We start from the raw sequence: 19,731 nt of genomic DNA on the forward strand, positions 1-19,731 counted from the left end.
GACTTACTTCCCTTTGTTGATCTGGGGAATGAGGGATTCAGCACTCATGGGTCTGTCCCTTCTTTTTTTACATTTAGATGACTTTTGTAGCTTTGATTTCAGCCCACTAATCTTCATCCTAAGTGAAGTGAATGGCTCAGACATTTTTCCCCATTAATCTCATCATGATACATAGTAAATGGATGGTTTCTGTAAATCATCTTTCTGAGGTAGAATGAATGTTTGATTCCCAAAGAAAACCATCTTCCCTCTTAATAATTGCATGTTAAGTGCTATAAAGTTTTTCTTAGCAGCCCTCAAAGCTCTGAACAACACCAGGAGATTAGGTGATTTCTCCATCAGAGATATGGGATAGGATGGGATGGAATGAGATGGGATGGAATGGGATGGAGTAGAATGGGATGGGATGGGATGGAGTAGAATGGGATGGGATGGCATGGATGAAATGGGATGGATTGGGATGAGATGGGATTGGATGCAAAGGAATAGGAGGAGGTGGGAAAGGATAGCATGGGAATATTTGGTGCTCAAAACTCCCATGACTACCTAGAACATTGAAGCAGAGAGTATATCTTGCCTTGTACCATTTCTATAGTTCTATACTATTTTCATTTTTTTTGTCCACAAGAGTTGGTGGACTTTCAACTAAAGTTAATATATGGTCATATCCTGATATGTACCTGGAATGAACATCCACAGTGAAATCAAGATTTTAAAACTCTCCACAATCAGCCTAGACTATATTTAGTGAATAAGGAAATTGAGATGCTTATACTTCAGTGAAGTCATTTCTTAGTCCTTTAAAGTAGAGCCTATTAAACTTTTTCCACTCACAACTCAGTTTAAGAAGCCCTGCTTTAAAGTAGACTGTGTCCAAGAGGGATCTGGAATGGGAACTTCTCCCTTGCAAAGGATAACCTTCTAGGTCTCATACTTTCATCCATGTGACTACTTTAGTTGAAAATATGGCAACTGAAGTTTTTTGTTCCTCATAGGGTTCATTTTCTTAGAAGTCAGCTGTCCAGAGTGCATTTCAGAAAGAGATCATGTTCCTCAGCATTTTCCTATTTTCCTTTTGCAGAGGAATTTGATGACAAGCAACCCCTGACCAGCAAAGAGGAAGAGGAACGGCGCATTGCAGAAATGGGGCGCCCAATCCTTGGAGAACATACCAAATTGGAAGTCATCATTGAAGAGTCCTATGAATTCAAGGTATACTTCCTACCACAGCCACTTCAAATCCAGATTCCCCCATAGTTTTCTTGGCTTCCTGGAAGCCTCCTGGCCAAGATTATTGATCATATTACCCAAAGTGCAAGCAACAGCACTGCAAATAGTAAAACAGAACCTTCGGTATTTGCTGCCTTGTGAGTTCAAGATGGGTTTTCAAGGAATGTTGGGAGTATGGTCTTAGTGGTAAAGGGATAAAGCAATACTAAATCAAAGCCTGTGATTTGAAAAGCAAGGCTAGCTTATCAAACATTCTAAAGATTCTAATGTGAATTTATATAAGAGAATTTTCAAAGGAAGATTCAGATACAGAGACAGAATTTTAGATAGAATCTAAAAGATTATTCTCTGTACAGGGATTCAGGTTAATATGAAAAAAAAATGTGTCAGAAAAGTAGACGTATTATTAAAGGTGAGAAGACCATTTTACTTTTATCTTGTTCATCTGTTAGCTTTGGCTATCTCTGCCATGACATTGCTTTCATCTCTATACTTTCCTCCTTTTTAAGACCTTTTAGGAACCAAGCAACATTAGTGAAATGGCAGCGTGGTTCTTAAAACAACAATATTTAGTCTTGAGTGTTCAAAAAATAAAGAATTTAGGCAGCATTCTGTCATGTGTAAGGCATGGCACTTGCAGCTGTGTGTTACATAGAAAAATATGATGTAGTTCCTGCCCTCTGGAAACTTACAAGAACAAACCTTTCTCATGAGGTTTATAGGGGAAATAAGGCAAACATCTACCCTATCTTAAAAAGTTAGAATATATCAAGTAAGTGGAAAAGATATAAAGTTCTATAAGAGATCAGAAGAGCAAAAGATTACTTCTTGATAGAAGGATCAGAGAAGAATCATGGGTAATTAGGGTACATGAAATGGATAGGATAGAAAGATTGGTCATAAAACACAAAGGTTTTTCTAGAGACAGGCAATATCATGAGCAAAGGTATAGAAATAAGCAAGGATAGGATGAATTCAGGGAATGATGAGTAGCCTGTTTTAGCTACAGCATGGATTCCATGCAGGGGAGCCATGTCATATAAGACTAGAAAGTTATATTAGGGCCAGATTATGGAGAGTCTTGAATGTCAAGCTAAGCAGTAAACAATGGGGAGCCTTTAAAGGCTTTTGAGAAGAATGATCTAAGCAGTTATTTGGACAGCAGTTTGAACAATGAATTGAAATAGAAAGACTAGAGAAAGGAATAGATGTTAAAGAGATTTTTATAATACCCCATAGAAGAGATGAGAAGAGGCTGAGTTATGTACAGTTTTCTCCAGGAATAATGCTTTCATGTAACCAGTCTCTTAAGCACCTTGCTCCAATCTTCCAGAGTCTTACCAGAGAAGCAAATCTGTAAAACACTGTGGTCAATCTGCTGTCTTCCTCTGTGCCCTGAGGCAAGGCACAGATCCATTAACACTCCCCTTGCTCAGGGTGAGCTAGCCTAGTCACCAAGGAGCTGATACTCCCTTCTAATAGTGTCCAAACTGATGGTGGAAGAGACTTGGCAATAATCACCAATTTACCTCCTTATGTCCCCCTCCCACGTGGCCATGGGGTATATTTGCCAATTGAATCCCAAGAATAGCCCTAAGTATCATAATATTCCTGGATATAAATGTGCAAACTAAGCTCTATTAATAACTGCCCTGAATTGCATACATTTTAAAAAATTTCCTTTCTCTCAAGACTTTGCTCTTTGAACAATACCTCTTACAAGAGAAGCCAAAGTCCAGTTATCAGAGTGTTTTTTTTTAAACACTAGTAACCCTCTGCTAACCAAACTGCTTTCCATTTTGGCTTCAGTCTATAGACCAAGGATTCTTAACCATCTTTGTGACATAGACCCTTTTGGCAATCTGATAAAGCTTGTGGCCCTTTCCCAGAAAAATGCACAAAATGCACAAAATAAAATGTGTAAGATTCCAAAGGATACCAACTGGTTGAAATACAGTTATCATATATACAATATATTTGTATTTACATATATATACACATTATACACATACACAGGCACATATTATATCATATGATATTTCATTATATTATATTATGTTACATTATATTATATTATGTTGCATTATATTACATTGCATTATATTATTTTTATTACATATATATATATATATTTTCAAAGTTATAGGCTCTGGGTTAAGAACTCCATAGCTGAAAGCTTTGGCCAGACCACTCTGATATGTCTGCTGGGTCTGGTAAGCAAAAGGTTCACTTCTATAATATAGTAGATAGAGCTTTGATCTGATAGTGGCCTAAATACCGTAGTTCTTTGTGCAGACATAGATTAGTCCAGGACAGAATAGACTGGTACTTATGTCTTGATCTTGTGATTGCCAGTAGTGAAAGCTCTTATGGTCACAATTAATAATATTAACTCAGGGCTAGAGAGTCCATTCATAGACTAACCACATCTCTACTTTCAGACTTGTTAAGCTAGTTTTTAACAAACTTTTTTTATATACTGTGTTTTCTACAGATAGATAATAATAATAAAATATACTTCTAATACTATTCAATACAACAAGCAAGCCTTTATTAGGTGCCTACTGTATGCAAAGTATAGTGCTAAGGTTTGGGGACACAGAAACAGTGAAAAACAATATCAGTTTTCAGGAAACTTACATTCTACTGGGGGTGACACACTATGAAAAATATATAAAGAAACACAAGAAAATTTGATGACAGAGTGAACAACTAGGGTATCAGAAAAAGTTTCTTGTAGGAGAGCATGCCTGAGCTAAGCCTTTAAGGAAGCTAGGAATTTTAAGAGGCAGAGAGGAGGAAAAGCATGCATTGCAGGCTTGAGGAAAATCCATGTAAAGATATAGACACAGAGGGAGTCCCAAAATCAAGAGACTGTTTCAAGTTACAATATAAACTGTGTGTCCCCACTTGGCCGTTGCCATTGGGACACTGACTCTCAATCAAGAATTTTGCCTTTTTACATGAGGCATCCATGCATCACTACATTTTCTGGGTTCCCCTTATTTTGTAATGTCTTATCCCTCCCCAGATAACTCGACACAACATTAAAAATCATACATTTTTAAACTAAGTCCAAGTTGTGTGTGTGTTTGTGTTTCTTTGCCATGAGTGGGCTTTGGAGGACATGCTGACAGTAAGTTTGGTGGCTGGGTAGACTAGTTGATGTAGTTGAGCCGGAAAAGGCTGCCCCGCTGTGCTAGGAATGCCTGCCCTCTCACCATAGTCTGTGTGATCAAAAGTCTTGTAATATAGACCACCTGCTTTCTTAGATGAAGATTGCTTGGCTGCTGCTATTGTCAAAATTAACCTTTTGAAAACTGGAGAGTGTTAATTGTACAGAACCAAGTGTTTGACGCATGTCTAAAAAAATCAAGGGGCATGAAACTTATTAGTGGTTAAAAAAAATAGATGGAAATAAAAGATCAGCTTGCAAAAAGCCCAGAGAAGTTTTTTTGGAGGAAATATAAAAAGGATGGTTCAACAACGATAAGGTTAACAAAATGACTGGTAAAAGAAAGCTCCATTTGCTGTAGATTACACAGTAACCTTGATCTCTCCCACTGAACTCCATTACAGAAAAAAAATTCTTTGGATTTATCATTTTCAACCAACTCTGGCCTCTTATAGGATGCATATTACTGAGCAGAACACACTATCCCATCAGTTCCAGACAGCAGAGTGGTGATAGAAAACACAAAGTTCACAAAGCACCCCCAATCCTATTCAATGTAAATGGATGAGGTATTTTGACATCTATTTTGATAATCACTGAGGCCATCCTTAATATCCACCTGTCATTAGGCAGTGGAGTATTCTCATACTGGGTGCCAGGAACAATTTTCCATTTGTGTACATTTTGAACCAGGGGCCATGCTTGTATTCCGAATCACAATGGAAGTCAATTCAAGTCAACACTCTTGTTCTGAGTCTGACATCTGCTCCCTTTTCCATAACTCTGGAGTTTTAAACCAGCATGGTCTTATATTTCCTGAGGCTCTAACCAGCCCAGCTGTAATTATCTCATTCTTTTCAACCTCTCTAGAGTACTGTGGACAAACTTATTAAGAAGACAAACCTAGCTCTTGTGGTTGGGACTAACAGCTGGAGAGAACAGTTCATTGAAGCTATCACTGTCAGTGCCGGTGAGTCCACACTTATGCATGTAATCAAATTAGAATGGCCCGCCCCTGAGCTCAGTCTCAGTCTACTGGCCAACCTGCCACAGTGTGCCAATCAGAAGACTTCTCTATAGGGAAACCAATGGGATCTAATGGATATATAGCCTGTGTTTCCTTTCAGTGAATACATTGAGAGTGTCTGCCTACATAAAGCAAATGCTTTCAAACATCCACTGTAATATGTTTTCCTCTTCTTTTGGTATTACCTTTTTGGTGTAAATGTTAAAGTTAAGACTGATATGAAGAAGATCAGTTTGGTAGGATGGAAAGAGCAATGGATAAAGAAATTTCAGTTTTGGTCCCAGCATCTCTATTATTAGCTAATTTTACAACTTTGGACATGTCATTTAATTTGTCTGGGGTTTAGTTTCTTTACATACAACCGAACGTTGGAGTAGAGTCTAAAAAATTAAGGGGTACGAGGCTCCTTTGATCTACAGCTAGGAAATCACCAGATGATCTGCTAGGTCCCATTGGGTCTAAATTTCTAAATTAAAAAAGTCAATCATGGGACTCTATATGGAAAAAAAAAAAAACCCTGCCAAAAAAGTATAGGATAACAATGGAAATTGTGAAAGGACAATGAGGATACCAAGGAAGTGGCACTAATACTTTACACTAAGTACCCATACTATATTATTTTCTGCCAAACCTTTGTTTGTCTTAGTAAAGATAGAGATTTCTTGCTAGCAAGGTAAAATATATAGAATCTGGAGGGAAAAAAGTTACCTAGACATGATACTTGCTACATGTTGATGAAATTCGGTCAACAAGCATTTGTTAACTGTTTACTATATGCCTGGCACTGTGCTAAGTTCTGGGGAAATGAAAAAAAAGTACCTACCCTCAAGATGATTATATTCTAATGGGAAAGGCAGCATGAGAACAATATAAGTATAAGGGGTGTGTGTGTGTGTGTGTGTGTGTGTGTGTGTGTGTGTGTGTGTGTGTGTGTGTGTGTGTGTGTGTGTGTGTGATGTAAATTGAATGCAGGAAAGGTCCTAGTGAATTTGCCTTGACTACTGAAAATACCCCAATTAAATAGTATGTGTTCAACAATGAACCCTAAAACAGTCCTGCACATTCCTAAATGTGTCAATACAGGAACAGTCATTCATGCACAGCCTATTGCTCATTATAAAATTCTTTCTCAAAAAGCAAACAAACAAGCAAAAACCCTCAGTGCTGTGGGAAAAGAAAATGGATGAGATTTTTGTCAGTTATTATTAGTGCTTCTCATAATGTTTTTCATTTCTTTAGCTTCCTCCGTTGAAGTGTGTCATGAGATTTTATGAACGTTAAATGGTAGCAACCATTCAAAGGAAATGTATTAGGAAATCTCAGCAACTCTTTGCTCTGAAGTAAGGAGATTGAAAAAATAGCTCAGCATTTTCCTTTATATACTATTTTGCTATGGTTCCATAATTCTAACGCCTGGCACCACCCTCACCCCCAACAATGAGACATGACTTGTTCTTTTTATAGACAGAGAAACAGAGAGAGATGACTGGAGAAGTCATGTGACAAATCTTCTTGTCTAGAATATACCTCAGGGTTGCTTTCATCAGTAAATTTAAATATATCATGAACATGATGTAGAGTTTAAATACCAAGAAAACTTTTTGCCTTTATCAATTATCCCCCTAACTGTAGGATCACAGGCTGGGACTGTAAGGAAACTTAGGAATCCTTTAGTCCAGTCTTTTCATTTTAGGCCACCTTCAGAATTGAAACGATGTGGCCAAGGTCATACATGGAAGGTGTCAATGAATAAACTAAAAATGTGTCTTCTGACTCCAAATCCAGTGCTCTTTATGCCAGGTTTGTTGTGAATCAGTGTGTGTGTGTGTGTGTGTGTGTGTGTATGTGTATGTGCATGATCCTAAATGCTTATTCATAAATCGAGTGGACACATACTAAACAGTCTCTAAGGTCCTTGGCAATTCTGATCTATGATGACCATAGATAATCCTGTGCTCTTATGAACGATGATTAGGATGGATTTGTTTAGTTTTTAACTCTACATTATGGGTTCAGAATATAATCAGGTTTATTTATAAATATATCTGTAAGCTATTTTCTAATATCAGACTTATCACACTCACGCTGTAATTATCTACATGAGCCATCTGTGTCCCTTTGTTTCCTTATATGTGACAAGAGGATAGTGTCCTGCACTGTTGTGTGTGAATATGTGTGAATATGTGTGTGAATATGCATGTGTACATAATTTCACATCTATAAACACATGCATATATAGGTATGTGTATTTTATATAACATGTTTCAAAAGACATATGCAGAAACATATATCTATACATAGATACCCACCTATAGGAATATGTGCAATTGTACATGTGTGTATATTCATATGTATGAGTGTATATACGTACACATGTCCATGTATATGGTGATTATGTATACACAGATACATTCCCACATATATATGTAGTATATTTGTATGTGAGATTCAGTTTAAAAATTCCCTCCACTCATATAGATCAGCTGCTAATCAATAGCTTAGGGTTTTAGTTGCCTGAGACCCTGAATGTTAAAGGACTTGACAATGCTTTCTTATTCAGTTGCTCAATTATGTCTGACTCTCCATGACCCCATTTGGCATTTTCTTGGCAAAGATACTGGAATGGCTTGCCATTTCCTTCTCCAATGGATTAAGGCAAACAGAGGTTAAGTGATTTGCCCAAGATCGCACAGCTAGTGAGTGTCTGAGGCTGTATTTGAATTCAGGTCTTCCTGACTCCAGGCTCAGCATTTTATGGTTCCACAGTCATTATCAGAGGCAGGGCATGAACCTACTTTTTCCTATATCCCTCTATCCATCATACCATATTGACCTTCTTGTCATCAGTCTATCAATCTGTACTCTTAAGGTACTGATCTCTTTATATTAACTATAAACTATTGATCCAGCTTCAATTGTGTATGTAATCCAGAGTAAGCCAGAGTCTCTTGATCTTTGGCCGCCATCTGTGATACTTGGTGAGCCATGGAATGCATTTTATGAGACAGCTAGCTGAAGAGTATAGTCGAAGGGAATGAAATTAATAATTGATCAGAGCATGATGTTAATGAGGCCAAGAACATGTGGCCAAAGCCAATAAATGAAATCTGTGGCATTGTCAAAGACAGAAACCTACTCTGGAGGTAAGAAAACATTTTATTTTGACTAATTTATCGTGTACAATGACTGATTGATGAACCCTCTCTTTAACCATGTTACCACCTATAAATGCCTATGCAAAGGCCTTTGAAGAAGATATTAAGTGAAAATGATGTTATCTTATAGATCAATGCGTGAAATTCAGATTCAACACACCTGGAGGAAGCAGAATTTGTAGGGAAGACAGCATAGGTTTAGAAACAGAGGACCTTCCTGACCTTGGGCAAGTATCTCTGAACCTCAGTATTCTCTTCTAAAATAGAAAGGGGTTCTGTAGCAATGATCCTATGAATTTCTTCATTCAACAAACATTTAGTAATCATCTATGTATGTAAGCTGTCTGCCATGTGAGACTTAGAGGGTCACACAAGAAGTAAAGTTAGAACAGGTCTTCAAGTTAGAAAGATCTGGGTTGAAGTCCTAACTCTGGCATAGCCTGTCATTGTTGTAACCCTGGGCAAGTAGCTTATCTTCCGAGTGCCCCCAGACAACCGCCAAAGGTCATAAACTGCAGAGAAGGTGTCGATCTACATTGAAGGAGGGAGCTTGCTCACAAGGAGTTCCCTGAACCAAGGACATCACAATTCTGAAGCTGTTCTGTCAAAATCATAATGATTTATAATTGTTCAGATCCATATAATATATATATATGTGTGTGTGTATAAATGTATACATGCACATACATTTATACACATATATCTATGCATAGTGCTTTAAGATTTACAAAGCTTTAAGATTTTACGAAATACTTTCCTCAAAAACTTTACAAAATATTTTACAAAATTCCTATGATGTAGTTAATACAAATGTTACATATCTTTGACAGATAGGACAGCGGCATAGTGGATAGAGTGCTGATCTAGATTCAGGAAGATCTGAGCTCGAATCCAGCCTCAGACACTTACTAGCAGTATGGCCCTGATCAAACAGAGAGAAAGAACCACTTCACCTCTGCTTACATCGGTTTCCTCATTTGTAAAATGGGGCTAATAACAGCACCTACCACCTAGGGTTGTGAGGATCAAGTGAGGTGATAGCTATAAAGGACTTAGCCCGGCATGTAAGTACTACATGAATATTAGTGATTATTATAATTAATAATTATTATCGTCATCCATGGTCATATAGTTAATAAATGTCAAAGACTAGAGTCTCACCCAAGGCTTGCCTGACCCCAAATCTTCTTTCATTACGCAATCCTGGCACACAAGTCAAAATGAATATTTTCCAGCAAAAATAAAATAGATTCTTACGTCCCCTAACCTTGATTCTTTAGATGTAACCATAACAACCAGGCTACACGTCATTCAGATGCAATTTTTATGTTGTGATCATTTTTATGATCATTACCCTGTGGGTGGGCACCACATAGGCCCCCCCTCAGGTTGTGAGAGGGAGAACTGGTCTGTGATCTTATGTATGTCCTTTTCTCCTAAATGCTCAAGTACTGGGAGGTAGGCTTGAGTCTACAAAAATACATCGTATTTTATCCAGGCTTCTGATACGTTTGAATTAATATACTATTTGAGCCTTGTAAAATATCAGGAGAGTAAACTTATTTTGTAGATGCTGAATTTCATGAAAAAGCAATTACCAAATTCAATATTGGTATGTGGGATGAAATTTAAATGGTATAACAATGGGAATGTTCTTATGGTGGTTTAACAGACAATGAAATTCGTATAATTTGCTGGAAAAACAAAATCTTGCTGAGAGTCATGGATTAAAGTTTTTCCAGTTGATTTTCAGGCATTTTAAAAGGGCTTGGTTTATTTTAAAATATTAGAGGATAGTTATGATCTTTCATTTTCCATTTCTGGCAGTTTAGTAGCTTAGGCAGAGCTAAGAACATAGGCCTGCCCAGGAATTGCTAAACAATCATAATAGGTGTTGTCCTCAGGAGCACGTATTATGAGACTAGTGCCCCACTAGGCTCTGGCTGACCTGAATTCTATTCCTGGAGGTTCTATCACTCCCTAGCTTGAGTAGTCTCAACTATGAAATAAAGGTGATGTATTCATTAAATGAGCCAAAGTCCTTTCCTTTCCTATTTTTCTGTTTCATTGGCTCTTCAGGCTTGTTTCCACCTATTACATCTAATATAGTTTCATTTTAATCAAAGTACTTTGCTCATATTGCTGTGAGATCAGGCATAGCAAATATTATTATCCCTATTGTGCAGAGGAGCAGACCAAGACTTAAATAACATTAATAGCTCTATTTATATCCCTATAGAGTTTAAAAAAGAGCTTTTCATACATTCACTCATTTGATACTCCCAACAAGCCTGTGAGGTGTGTAATATGAATGCTTTTTTCCTGTGACACTTGAAAGGATAGTAGAGAGTTGTATTTGTTCCTCAGGGTATCAATCAAATATTCATTCCACCAGGCATGGTCACCACTCATGCCCAGAAGCAGCTCTGGGGTAACTCTGACCCTCTGAAAGCTTGCTGCCTCTCTCCCTTTAACTTCACCCTTTCCTGAGTGGAAATGTCTCATTCCCATTGGTCTAGCTGTTAACAAATCTTACCTAATCAAATTATGATTTGAAGTTACATCCTTCTAGGTAAAGGTTTCCTAATTCATTGACTTTTTGTTCAAAAACATTGTGATGAGCCTTTTATGGCAAGATTCCTAATCATTTTTATGTCAGATTCCTTTGGCAGTCTAGTGAAGCCTACGGATTCCTTATTCAGAATCATATTTTTTAATGTATTAAACAAAATACATAGGATTATAAAGGAAACCAATTATATGAAAATTCAGTTATAAAAATATTTTGAAAGTAAGGTCATGTGCTCCATGTTAAGGACTACTTCTTAATGGAATTACATACAAATGAACAAAGAAGAAGCATTTGTTCATATGTAACAGACATGGAGATGCACCATAGCATTATGGAAAAAGAACAGTCATGAAGATTTGGGTTCAAGTTCTGCCTTTGACACTGACTAATCAGGTGATCCTGGGCTTGTCACTAGACTTCTCAGTTCTGCTAGACAATTCTCCAAGACTATGAATTGTAGAGCTGGTTCCAGTCTACATTAGGAAAGAGGGTTTCCTCCTTGGAAGTTCTTATACCAATGAAATCACAGTCCAAACATAAACACAGATTGTACCTTCCATTTCATCCCTGACCCAGCTGAGGCCAAAGGCTAAAATTCTGGCAGGGCTGAAATTAATCATTTTCTTATCTCTCAACCCAGAGGTGAGAGTTATCTCAGCAGGTTGCTTCTCAATTGGTCCCAGTAGATATCTGAGCAAAAGGATTTTTTTTTTCACTTGCACAGCCAACAGCACCGATAAATTAGATGCTCTATTCATTGCTGTAGAACTAATCCTATACTGTGTTTTCTTTCCTTCGCTCAGCTGGATATAGTCTGCTCACACCACTCACCTAGGATCAGAAATTATGTACTCAACTTCAGTCTGTCCCCACAAGCCCTCAGATGTAGTAAGTAATAGATTCCAGGCTGTGCCCAGATAGCAGTGGCCTGATATTCTGCGATCAACAGCCTTTGGTGAACAGGGACATCACCATGGTCCTTCTGCATTTCAACTTCAAAACTCTCCATCATTCCTAGTTCAATGGCATGGCATCATGCCTTCAGCATGTCTCCCTTCTCATTCCCTATTCCTTCCTCCTTTGTCAGTGGTGAGGAAGAAACTAAGTCTTATAGATATTGTAAATGAGGAAACTAAGTCTTAAAGAAATTGTAATTTCCCCATGGAGGCATTGCTTGTAGGTGGTATCACTAGGTCTTTGAGCCTAGCTATTCCGTGTTGCTAATTTGAAGTTAACAGTAAAGCATTCATTTGTCTCCACCTACTTTTCCTATATTTCATAGCTCGGTCATTGGGACTCATTGGTCATTGGTAACATTGATATGGAGATTATTACACTTTAATGTACTAAGAGTTAAGGGAAATATTTCACCCTAAATAAAGGTGATAGAGATGAGAGAAAGCAGGGATTCAATCACATACTCCAGCAGTTCTCCTTTCTCATCATCATATTAGTCCCAAGAGAGGTAAAGTACATCAGTTAAGTGGCTGGCAGAAACCTTTCAGGCAAACCTCATTCTACAGAATGCCTTGAAGGTATGTCAGAAAGTCCAAGTGCCATTGGCATTCATTATCTCTCTGATCTGAGTTTCTCCCCTACCCCATCTACTCCCAAGTACTTGTGATGCCAAGTAGAAAGGAATGGTTTCAGGAAAGGGCTCTCCCAATTTTAAAATTCTGTGATTCTATGAGAGTGTAAAAAGTAAGAAAGAGTCAGTATTCCTCTGGCAAAGGAGTATTTGTTTAGGATGCTCTCAGGGCAGGTCTATGTAGAGCCATGGAATTTGGGGGAAAACTTTTGCTTTTTTAAAAGACCATATTACCCAATTACCCATATAATTCTTCAGACTTTATGTACCTTTCAAAGTGTCTGAAAACACAAAATTGATGTTTTTATACTCAGTACGACTGTATTTTTTTTTATATGGCCTCCAATGTTTTTTAAACCTTGCTGAGGAAAAATGTAGAATGCTGGTAAAGCTGAGCTGAAAGAGAATCTGTTTTCTCTCACTGAAATCATGACTCTATTTGAAGATTTAGCTCAGGTAGGTGACAATTCAGGGTGACACCAGTACCAGGTACTCTTGTTTATCTCCTTGGGATATTTTTCAAGTAAACACAAAATATACAGCATGCTTTCCTGACCTGCCTGGATATGGCACAGGGCATTATCACCTCTGTAGAATAAGGCTGAATGTTGAGATGCAGGAACTTTTCTGTTGGGTGTGTCAAACCCAAATCTTCTGAATTTTTCCATATTATGAGAGAGTCAGTGCCAGCAAATCCATTCAAGAGTTAAAGGGAAGGTTCACAGAATTTAGAGCAGGAGGGTGATCATTTGGCCCAACCCCATCATTTTACAGATCTCTAAAGAAATGAGGTGAACTTTCTCAAGTCATATAGGTAACTGAGCCAGGATGTTTGTCTTCTATAATTTTGGTTTTGACCTTCTCCATATTTGATAGACATATCTACTGGCATCTTTAAATTCATAGAAAAAAAAAGGATCTAGTGACTCCAGATTTCTTCTGAGAATATGGAAGTAGCAAAGCCTTTAACATTAGAAGATTGTTGGTTAGTCATTTTGCAATCATGTCTGACTCTTTGTGACCCCATTTGGGATTTTCTTGGTAAAGATACTGGAGTAGTTTGCCATTTCCTCCTCCAGCTCATTTTACAGATGAGGAAACTGAAACAAACAGGGTTATGTGACTTACCTAGGGTCTCTCAGCTAAGTATGTGTATGAGGCTGGATTTGAGCTCAGGTCTTCTTGACTTCAGACTTCACTCTATCCATGGAGCCACCTAGCTACCCTAGTAATTAGTAGATTACTAGGTTCCTTTTCTGATACTTACTACATGTCTCATCTTGGGTAAATCATTTAATCTCCATGGACCTCAGTTTCCTTATTTATAAATAAAGGGTTTGGACTTGATGAGTTCTGAGGTCACTTTCTAACTATGATCTAGGTATGATCCTCTAGAATGTTTTGTGCCAGATTGTAGAAATGTAGCCATGTCAAAATCATTGCTTAAAAAATAACTTTATAGGGGCAGACAGGTGGTGCAGTGAATAGAGCACCGGCCTTGGAATTAGGAAGACCTGAGTTCAAATACAGCCTCAGACACTTAACATTTACTGTGTGACCTTGGGCAAGTCACTTTACCCTCATTGCCCTGCCTCCCCCTTCGAAAGGAAGGAAGGAAGGAAGGAAGAGAGAGAGAGAGAGGAAGGAAGGAAGGAAGGAAGGGAGGAAGGAAGGAAGGAAGGAAGGAAGGAAGGAAGGAAGGAAGGAAGGAAGGAAGGAAGGAAGGAAGAAAGGAAAGAAAGAAAGAAAGAAAGAAAGAAAGAAAGAAAGAAAGAAAGAAAGAAAGAAAGAAAGAAAGAAAGAAAGAAAGAAAGAAAGAAAGAAAAGGAAAGAAAGGGAAAGAGAGAAAGAACTTTACAAGCATTTCTTAGTTCATCTCCAATGCAATTTCATGAAATGTTGCATAGGAATTTTTTTTTTATCCCATTTCACTGGTGAGAAAAACAAGCTTGAGTGAGACAAAGTAATTTGCTCAGGGTTAGATAGCTAGCACATAAAAGCCTATGTCATCTAATTCCATATCTAATGTTCTTTTCATCATTGCAATAGTGTAGACATGACGTGAGTAGGGCCCACACTAGAATGGAGGCAGGGTCAAAGGAGAGAAGGAAGTGAATAGGAGGTGTATTATGAAGTTAGAAATGACAACACTTGGCAAATGGTTAGATGTGGGAGAAAAGAATGGTCTTATCTATATTCATCATCACTTCCTTGCTGGTTTCACTTAGTTCTGGACTGGACTTCTCAACCCCAAACTTCCCAGTGAGTGAGCCCATGGGATGGTAGGAAATAGGGAACAGAGAACAAGATTGACCAGGATTACCTGATATGTCCTGCAAAGACCTTTTTGAAATTCATTTGCTTTGGATAGTACTGACTCACTAAGCCTTATAAAGTGAATCACTGGAACATTAAAAAACCCTCACTGCACTTTTCTATGTTACTAAAGACAGACTGATGATGTTCAGGGAGCTTGAACTTCTCAAAATATTGTTCTCATTTTCCTTCTGTTTCTATGACACAATAGGCCTCCTTTACAACTTTCTTTTTCATTAGCTTCATTTTTCCCCACCAATTGAGGAACAGAGAAAAATTAAGTAATTTGAGAAAAGTCACAGCATGTTAAAATACAAGAAGGACAAATCCTCCTTCTACTTTCTTTTTTCTTTCTTAGTAAAGTCATTTAGCAGCTCACTAACTGCTAAAAGTGGCAAGGTTTTACTCTCTTTTCTCAACTATAGATGTTCAATGACACAGTGGGTAAATACTGGCTCATTCAGGGAATGGACACAAAAACTTGCTGATGTCACATGCTAGTCTTCAGAAAGTCCTGTGGCACACACATGGCATCACCATCCTTTGAAACTTGTGGAGTCTCTTTTCTCAACAATAAAATGTTGTTTAGAACTTTCATGAATGAATCAGTACTTGGGAAATCTGTTAGGCTGACAGCATCTTCAAATGAATTAATGTTCAAGAGCATCATCAACTTGACAGTTCTTAAATCTGAGGAAATCAATTTGACTGAGATTTTTCATTCATCTACAGAATGCAAAAGACATAAGAAATGCCAGTAAAGATTTCCTTTGACCTAAGCCCATTCCCTAAGACCACTTGAACAGATCAGCAGTTCCTTCCTTCTTATGGGAAGGAAGGTAACTTGTCAGAGTGGAAGGGGTACTTAGAGTCACTGGAATTAGAGGATGTGAGGGTTCAAATCTCACTTATGACATTTATTACCCATGTGCCCTTCAGTAAAATCACTAGACCTCCCAGACCTTCATTGTTTTACCTATCACCAGAGAATGTTTGATAAGATGGCCTCTGAGGCTCCTCCCAAGTCTAGGTCACTTCTAGTTTAAAAGAGGCAGGACCCACAAGGTGTCTCTTTGTGAAGCTTATCCTCTGGCAACCCAGCTAAGAGACTTGCTTGTTAGTAAGCCAACAAAGCAGCAGTATCACACTGAAATTATCTGAAGAAGATTTTTCTAACAAATTTGGATTTGGATTAATATCAATGCCTCCTTCCTCCCAATTTATTGCAAATTCAGGAAAAACTGAAGGATTCCTTGGCATAAATCAGAGATCTAGCTCTGGAAAGGATTTTAAAGGTCATCTGTTGTATCCCCCTTATTTTACAGGTGAAGAAACTGAGACAATTTAGGAGATTTTATCAAATAACATAGGTAGAATACATCAAAAGCTGAATGTGAGTCCAGGTCTTGTGACTCCCAGTCAAGGCTCTTTCTACTACTATAGCACATTGTCTCCCTCTGTTCATAATGGATCTCTCTGACTAGCAATGAAATACCTTTCAGAGAGCCCTTACCTGGAATGTCTTATCAAGTCACAGTACTATGACCACTGTTTCCTTTAGTGAGACAAAGCAATTTAAACAGAACCTTTCCTTTTACTAAGTGGCCCAAATGAAAAGGAAATCTCTCTTGCTTATTATTGAAAACAGTTCCTCTGACCAAGAAGGAAATGGCTTTCATCACTGAAAAGCAGGAGACCATTTCTATCTCAGTGCCATACCCTGTGAATATGGGCAGCAAAAGATTATTTTTCCATCTCTCCCAAGTAAGACCAAAGTAAAGAATGAAAAAGAGGGGAAAAAAGAAGAAGGAAAAAAAGGAATCAGACCTAAAAAGAAACAGAATAAATTAAATTAGAATATTTAAGGGAATAATATGCTAGAGATCTAAGAAGATGGAAGCCAAAATATCTAATCCAATCTATTAGAACCCAATAAGCACTTAAGGGCTGCTATGTTCAGGGTGAGAGGCACCATGACCAACTGGTTGGAAGACCAGCTTTGGAGTGGGGCACACCTGGGTTCTTCCTGACCTTTTACCATGGCCACGTTACTTAACATTTCAGCATCGTGGGCAATTCCCTACCACTCAAGTTACAGATAAGTTGCTAAATGGTGGAGGGAGTTCCCACATCATCAGGTCTAGACCCCTTCCCCAAAAAACTAAAGGGAAAAATTGTCACTGCCTTCAGGAAATTTACATTTTCTGATGCATAATAGTCTCAGGAACAGAAGGAATGTTGAATCAATACTTCATCCTTTATATTAGGAAGAGATGAGGTGAAGGGAGCAGGACAATTGGGAAAATTTTTTCCTTTAGCTCCTGGTTATGCTTCAGGTTTTTGTTTTTTTGTTTAAAAAGAATGTTGCATTTGGCTGTTTCTCCTCCCAAACTGCCGATTACAAAAGCTTGGGGAAAACATTGTATTGCAGGTCTCCAGCATGATTCAGCTCTCTGATTGGAAGACACTCTAAGTCACGTCTCTAATGCTACAGTTGTCTGAATTGGCAGAAGTTCAGCCTGGCAAACAATATGACTTCACTGGATCCCAGTCTCTCTTTTGTTGGCATAGCCAGCTGCTATTTGGATGCAGTCTGAGTTGGTGCTTACCAATCAATTGTGGCAGCAAGGGACCTTTTCATCCCTCTTCAGGAGACTTTGTTGTCCTTGGGAAAATGTTTCTGCATTTTCTAAAGAGATTGAAAGGGATGAGTGTTATCCTCCAACATATATGTGTGAGTACACACACACACACACATACACACACACACACACACACACACTCCTGCATTGCTCTCTGCAAAGGCAGGAAATAGCACTACTGAAAACAATTAGCAACCACTCCTTACAGTACACAGCTTGCCCTATTAATTAAGAGCTTGGCATCCAGACCTAGCCATTCAAAGTGACCAGAGAGGCTTTGAAAAGCCCCAGTGGGTCTCTCCCATATTATCTTTGCTTGGCCATAGCTGGTGGGTTTGAGCATGATGCCCAGGGAGGGCATTCTCTCATCACTCAGTCTGGTTGACTTTGCCATTTGAACAACTGAAACATCCGTATTGTAGGCATTTTAGTGCCCCAGCCTCCTTTCCAATTAACTAAAGAACCTTCATATTTCAGCTGTTGTATTTGGGGGTTAGCAGGTTATCTGAGAAGAAAAGATTAAGATACAGCCCTCTCATCCATGTCATCAGAACTGGTGGCCATCCTTACTCTGATGGCCAAAGGAGAAACTAAAGGGTTTTTCTCTTCTACGTCCTCTATTTTCCTCTGTCTCTCCAACCTCTCTGTGAAACTATCAGTTATCTATAGATCTGAAGCCTAAAGTACCTTTCCTAAAGTACTTCCTCTTCTACACATCCAGCCAAAGCATGGTGTATTAAAAAGAGTCCTGAATGACCTGAATTCTTACCCTGCCTTTTTCACTAACTACCCAAGAGCCTTTGGGAGAAGTCACTTTAACCTTTTAGCTTACACTTATCTCACCTATCCAATTAAGAAAAGGAGAAACTAGTAAAGGATTTTTAACTCAGGTCTTCCTAAATGCAGCACTTTATCTGCTTTACCTCACTGCCTATGGTATAAATATAATCTAAATTCAAATACAGCAAATATGTGAAGGGAATAGTACTCCACTAAATGAGAAAGGGAAGACTACAAGGTTAAATTTAAAATACTGAAGATTTACTGGGGGAAAAAAAGGACTTAATTTCCAAACATGCCTCTGATATATATTAGCTATATCACCATAGTTACCATCTCTTTGATCCTCAGGTCATTCATCTGTAAAAGGGGATGATAACATGGTAAAAATAGTAATAAAATAATAATCCTGAAGGAGCTAACTATAATGGTTAGAGAGCCAGCTCAGAGTCAAGGACAATCAGATTCAAGTTCTGCCTGCATTGGGTACTGGCTCTGTGTTCCTGGATGAGTCACTAGCATCTCATTCCCCCCAGGCAACTAAGACTATAAACTAGAGTTAGTTGCCCATGTGCTTCAGGTATATCGCTCCTTAGCTTTTCTGGGCCTCTGTTTCTTCATATATCAATGGGGAGGATTACCCTTGTAGTATCTGCCTCACAGAACTGATGTGAAGATCAGCCAAGGTAATCAATGTGGAGTGCTTTGTTCTGAAAAGAGGGTATAAACAATGGAACACAAGCTCCCTGAAGGCAGGCACTACAATCATTTTTTTTTAAATTTCCAGTGTCTGGTACTTGTTTAATTTTGAAAGCTTCCCTACTTCAATGAAATCACAAGTCTACATGCACATATACACAAACACACATGCACACACACAAACAACCATACAGACATGCACACCCCTCTGAAAAGTAGTAATAATGCATTGCTACATTGCCTGCCTTACAAGAAAGTTGGGAGGATATCAGTTTGCACATCTTAGAGCATTATATACAAGGGAGCAGTTTCTCCCAAAATAAAATGAAAACTTGAATCAATAACCTAAATAATTCACATCAAAATGTAGCTGTGTTCAAACTGGGACTGTCTGCCCATATGGATAACCTAGATATTTGCCTTGGTTTTTCCCTTTTCTAGCTGAGAACTTGCCTGAAATAGATTAGGACCATTAATGTTAGCCCGGACACGAATCCCCATCTCTATTCTCACAGATATAGTCTCTCTTTATTCTACCTAAGGCAGC

General features: G+C 38.3%; 1 protein-coding gene across 10 annotated transcripts in view; it reads left to right on the forward strand.

Annotated features, from left to right (window-relative positions):
* SLC8A1 (solute carrier family 8 member A1) overlaps positions 1 to 19,731 on the forward strand; it is a 471,207-nt gene that overhangs the window by 411,900 nt on the left and 39,576 nt on the right. For all 10 annotated transcript variants that reach the window (XM_072635790.1, XM_072635789.1, XM_072635794.1 and 7 more), the window contains 2 exons: positions 1,082 to 1,212; positions 5,276 to 5,375. In XM_072635790.1, coding sequence (XP_072491891.1) covers positions 1,082 to 1,212; positions 5,276 to 5,375 — 231 coding nt within the window. The remainder of the gene's footprint in view (positions 1 to 1,081; positions 1,213 to 5,275; positions 5,376 to 19,731) is intronic.

The sequence above is a fragment of the Notamacropus eugenii genome, chromosome 1 (genome assembly GCF_028372415.1).
Source record: "Notamacropus eugenii isolate mMacEug1 chromosome 1, mMacEug1.pri_v2, whole genome shotgun sequence".
Classification (NCBI taxonomy): Eukaryota; Metazoa; Chordata; class Mammalia; order Diprotodontia; family Macropodidae; genus Notamacropus; species Notamacropus eugenii.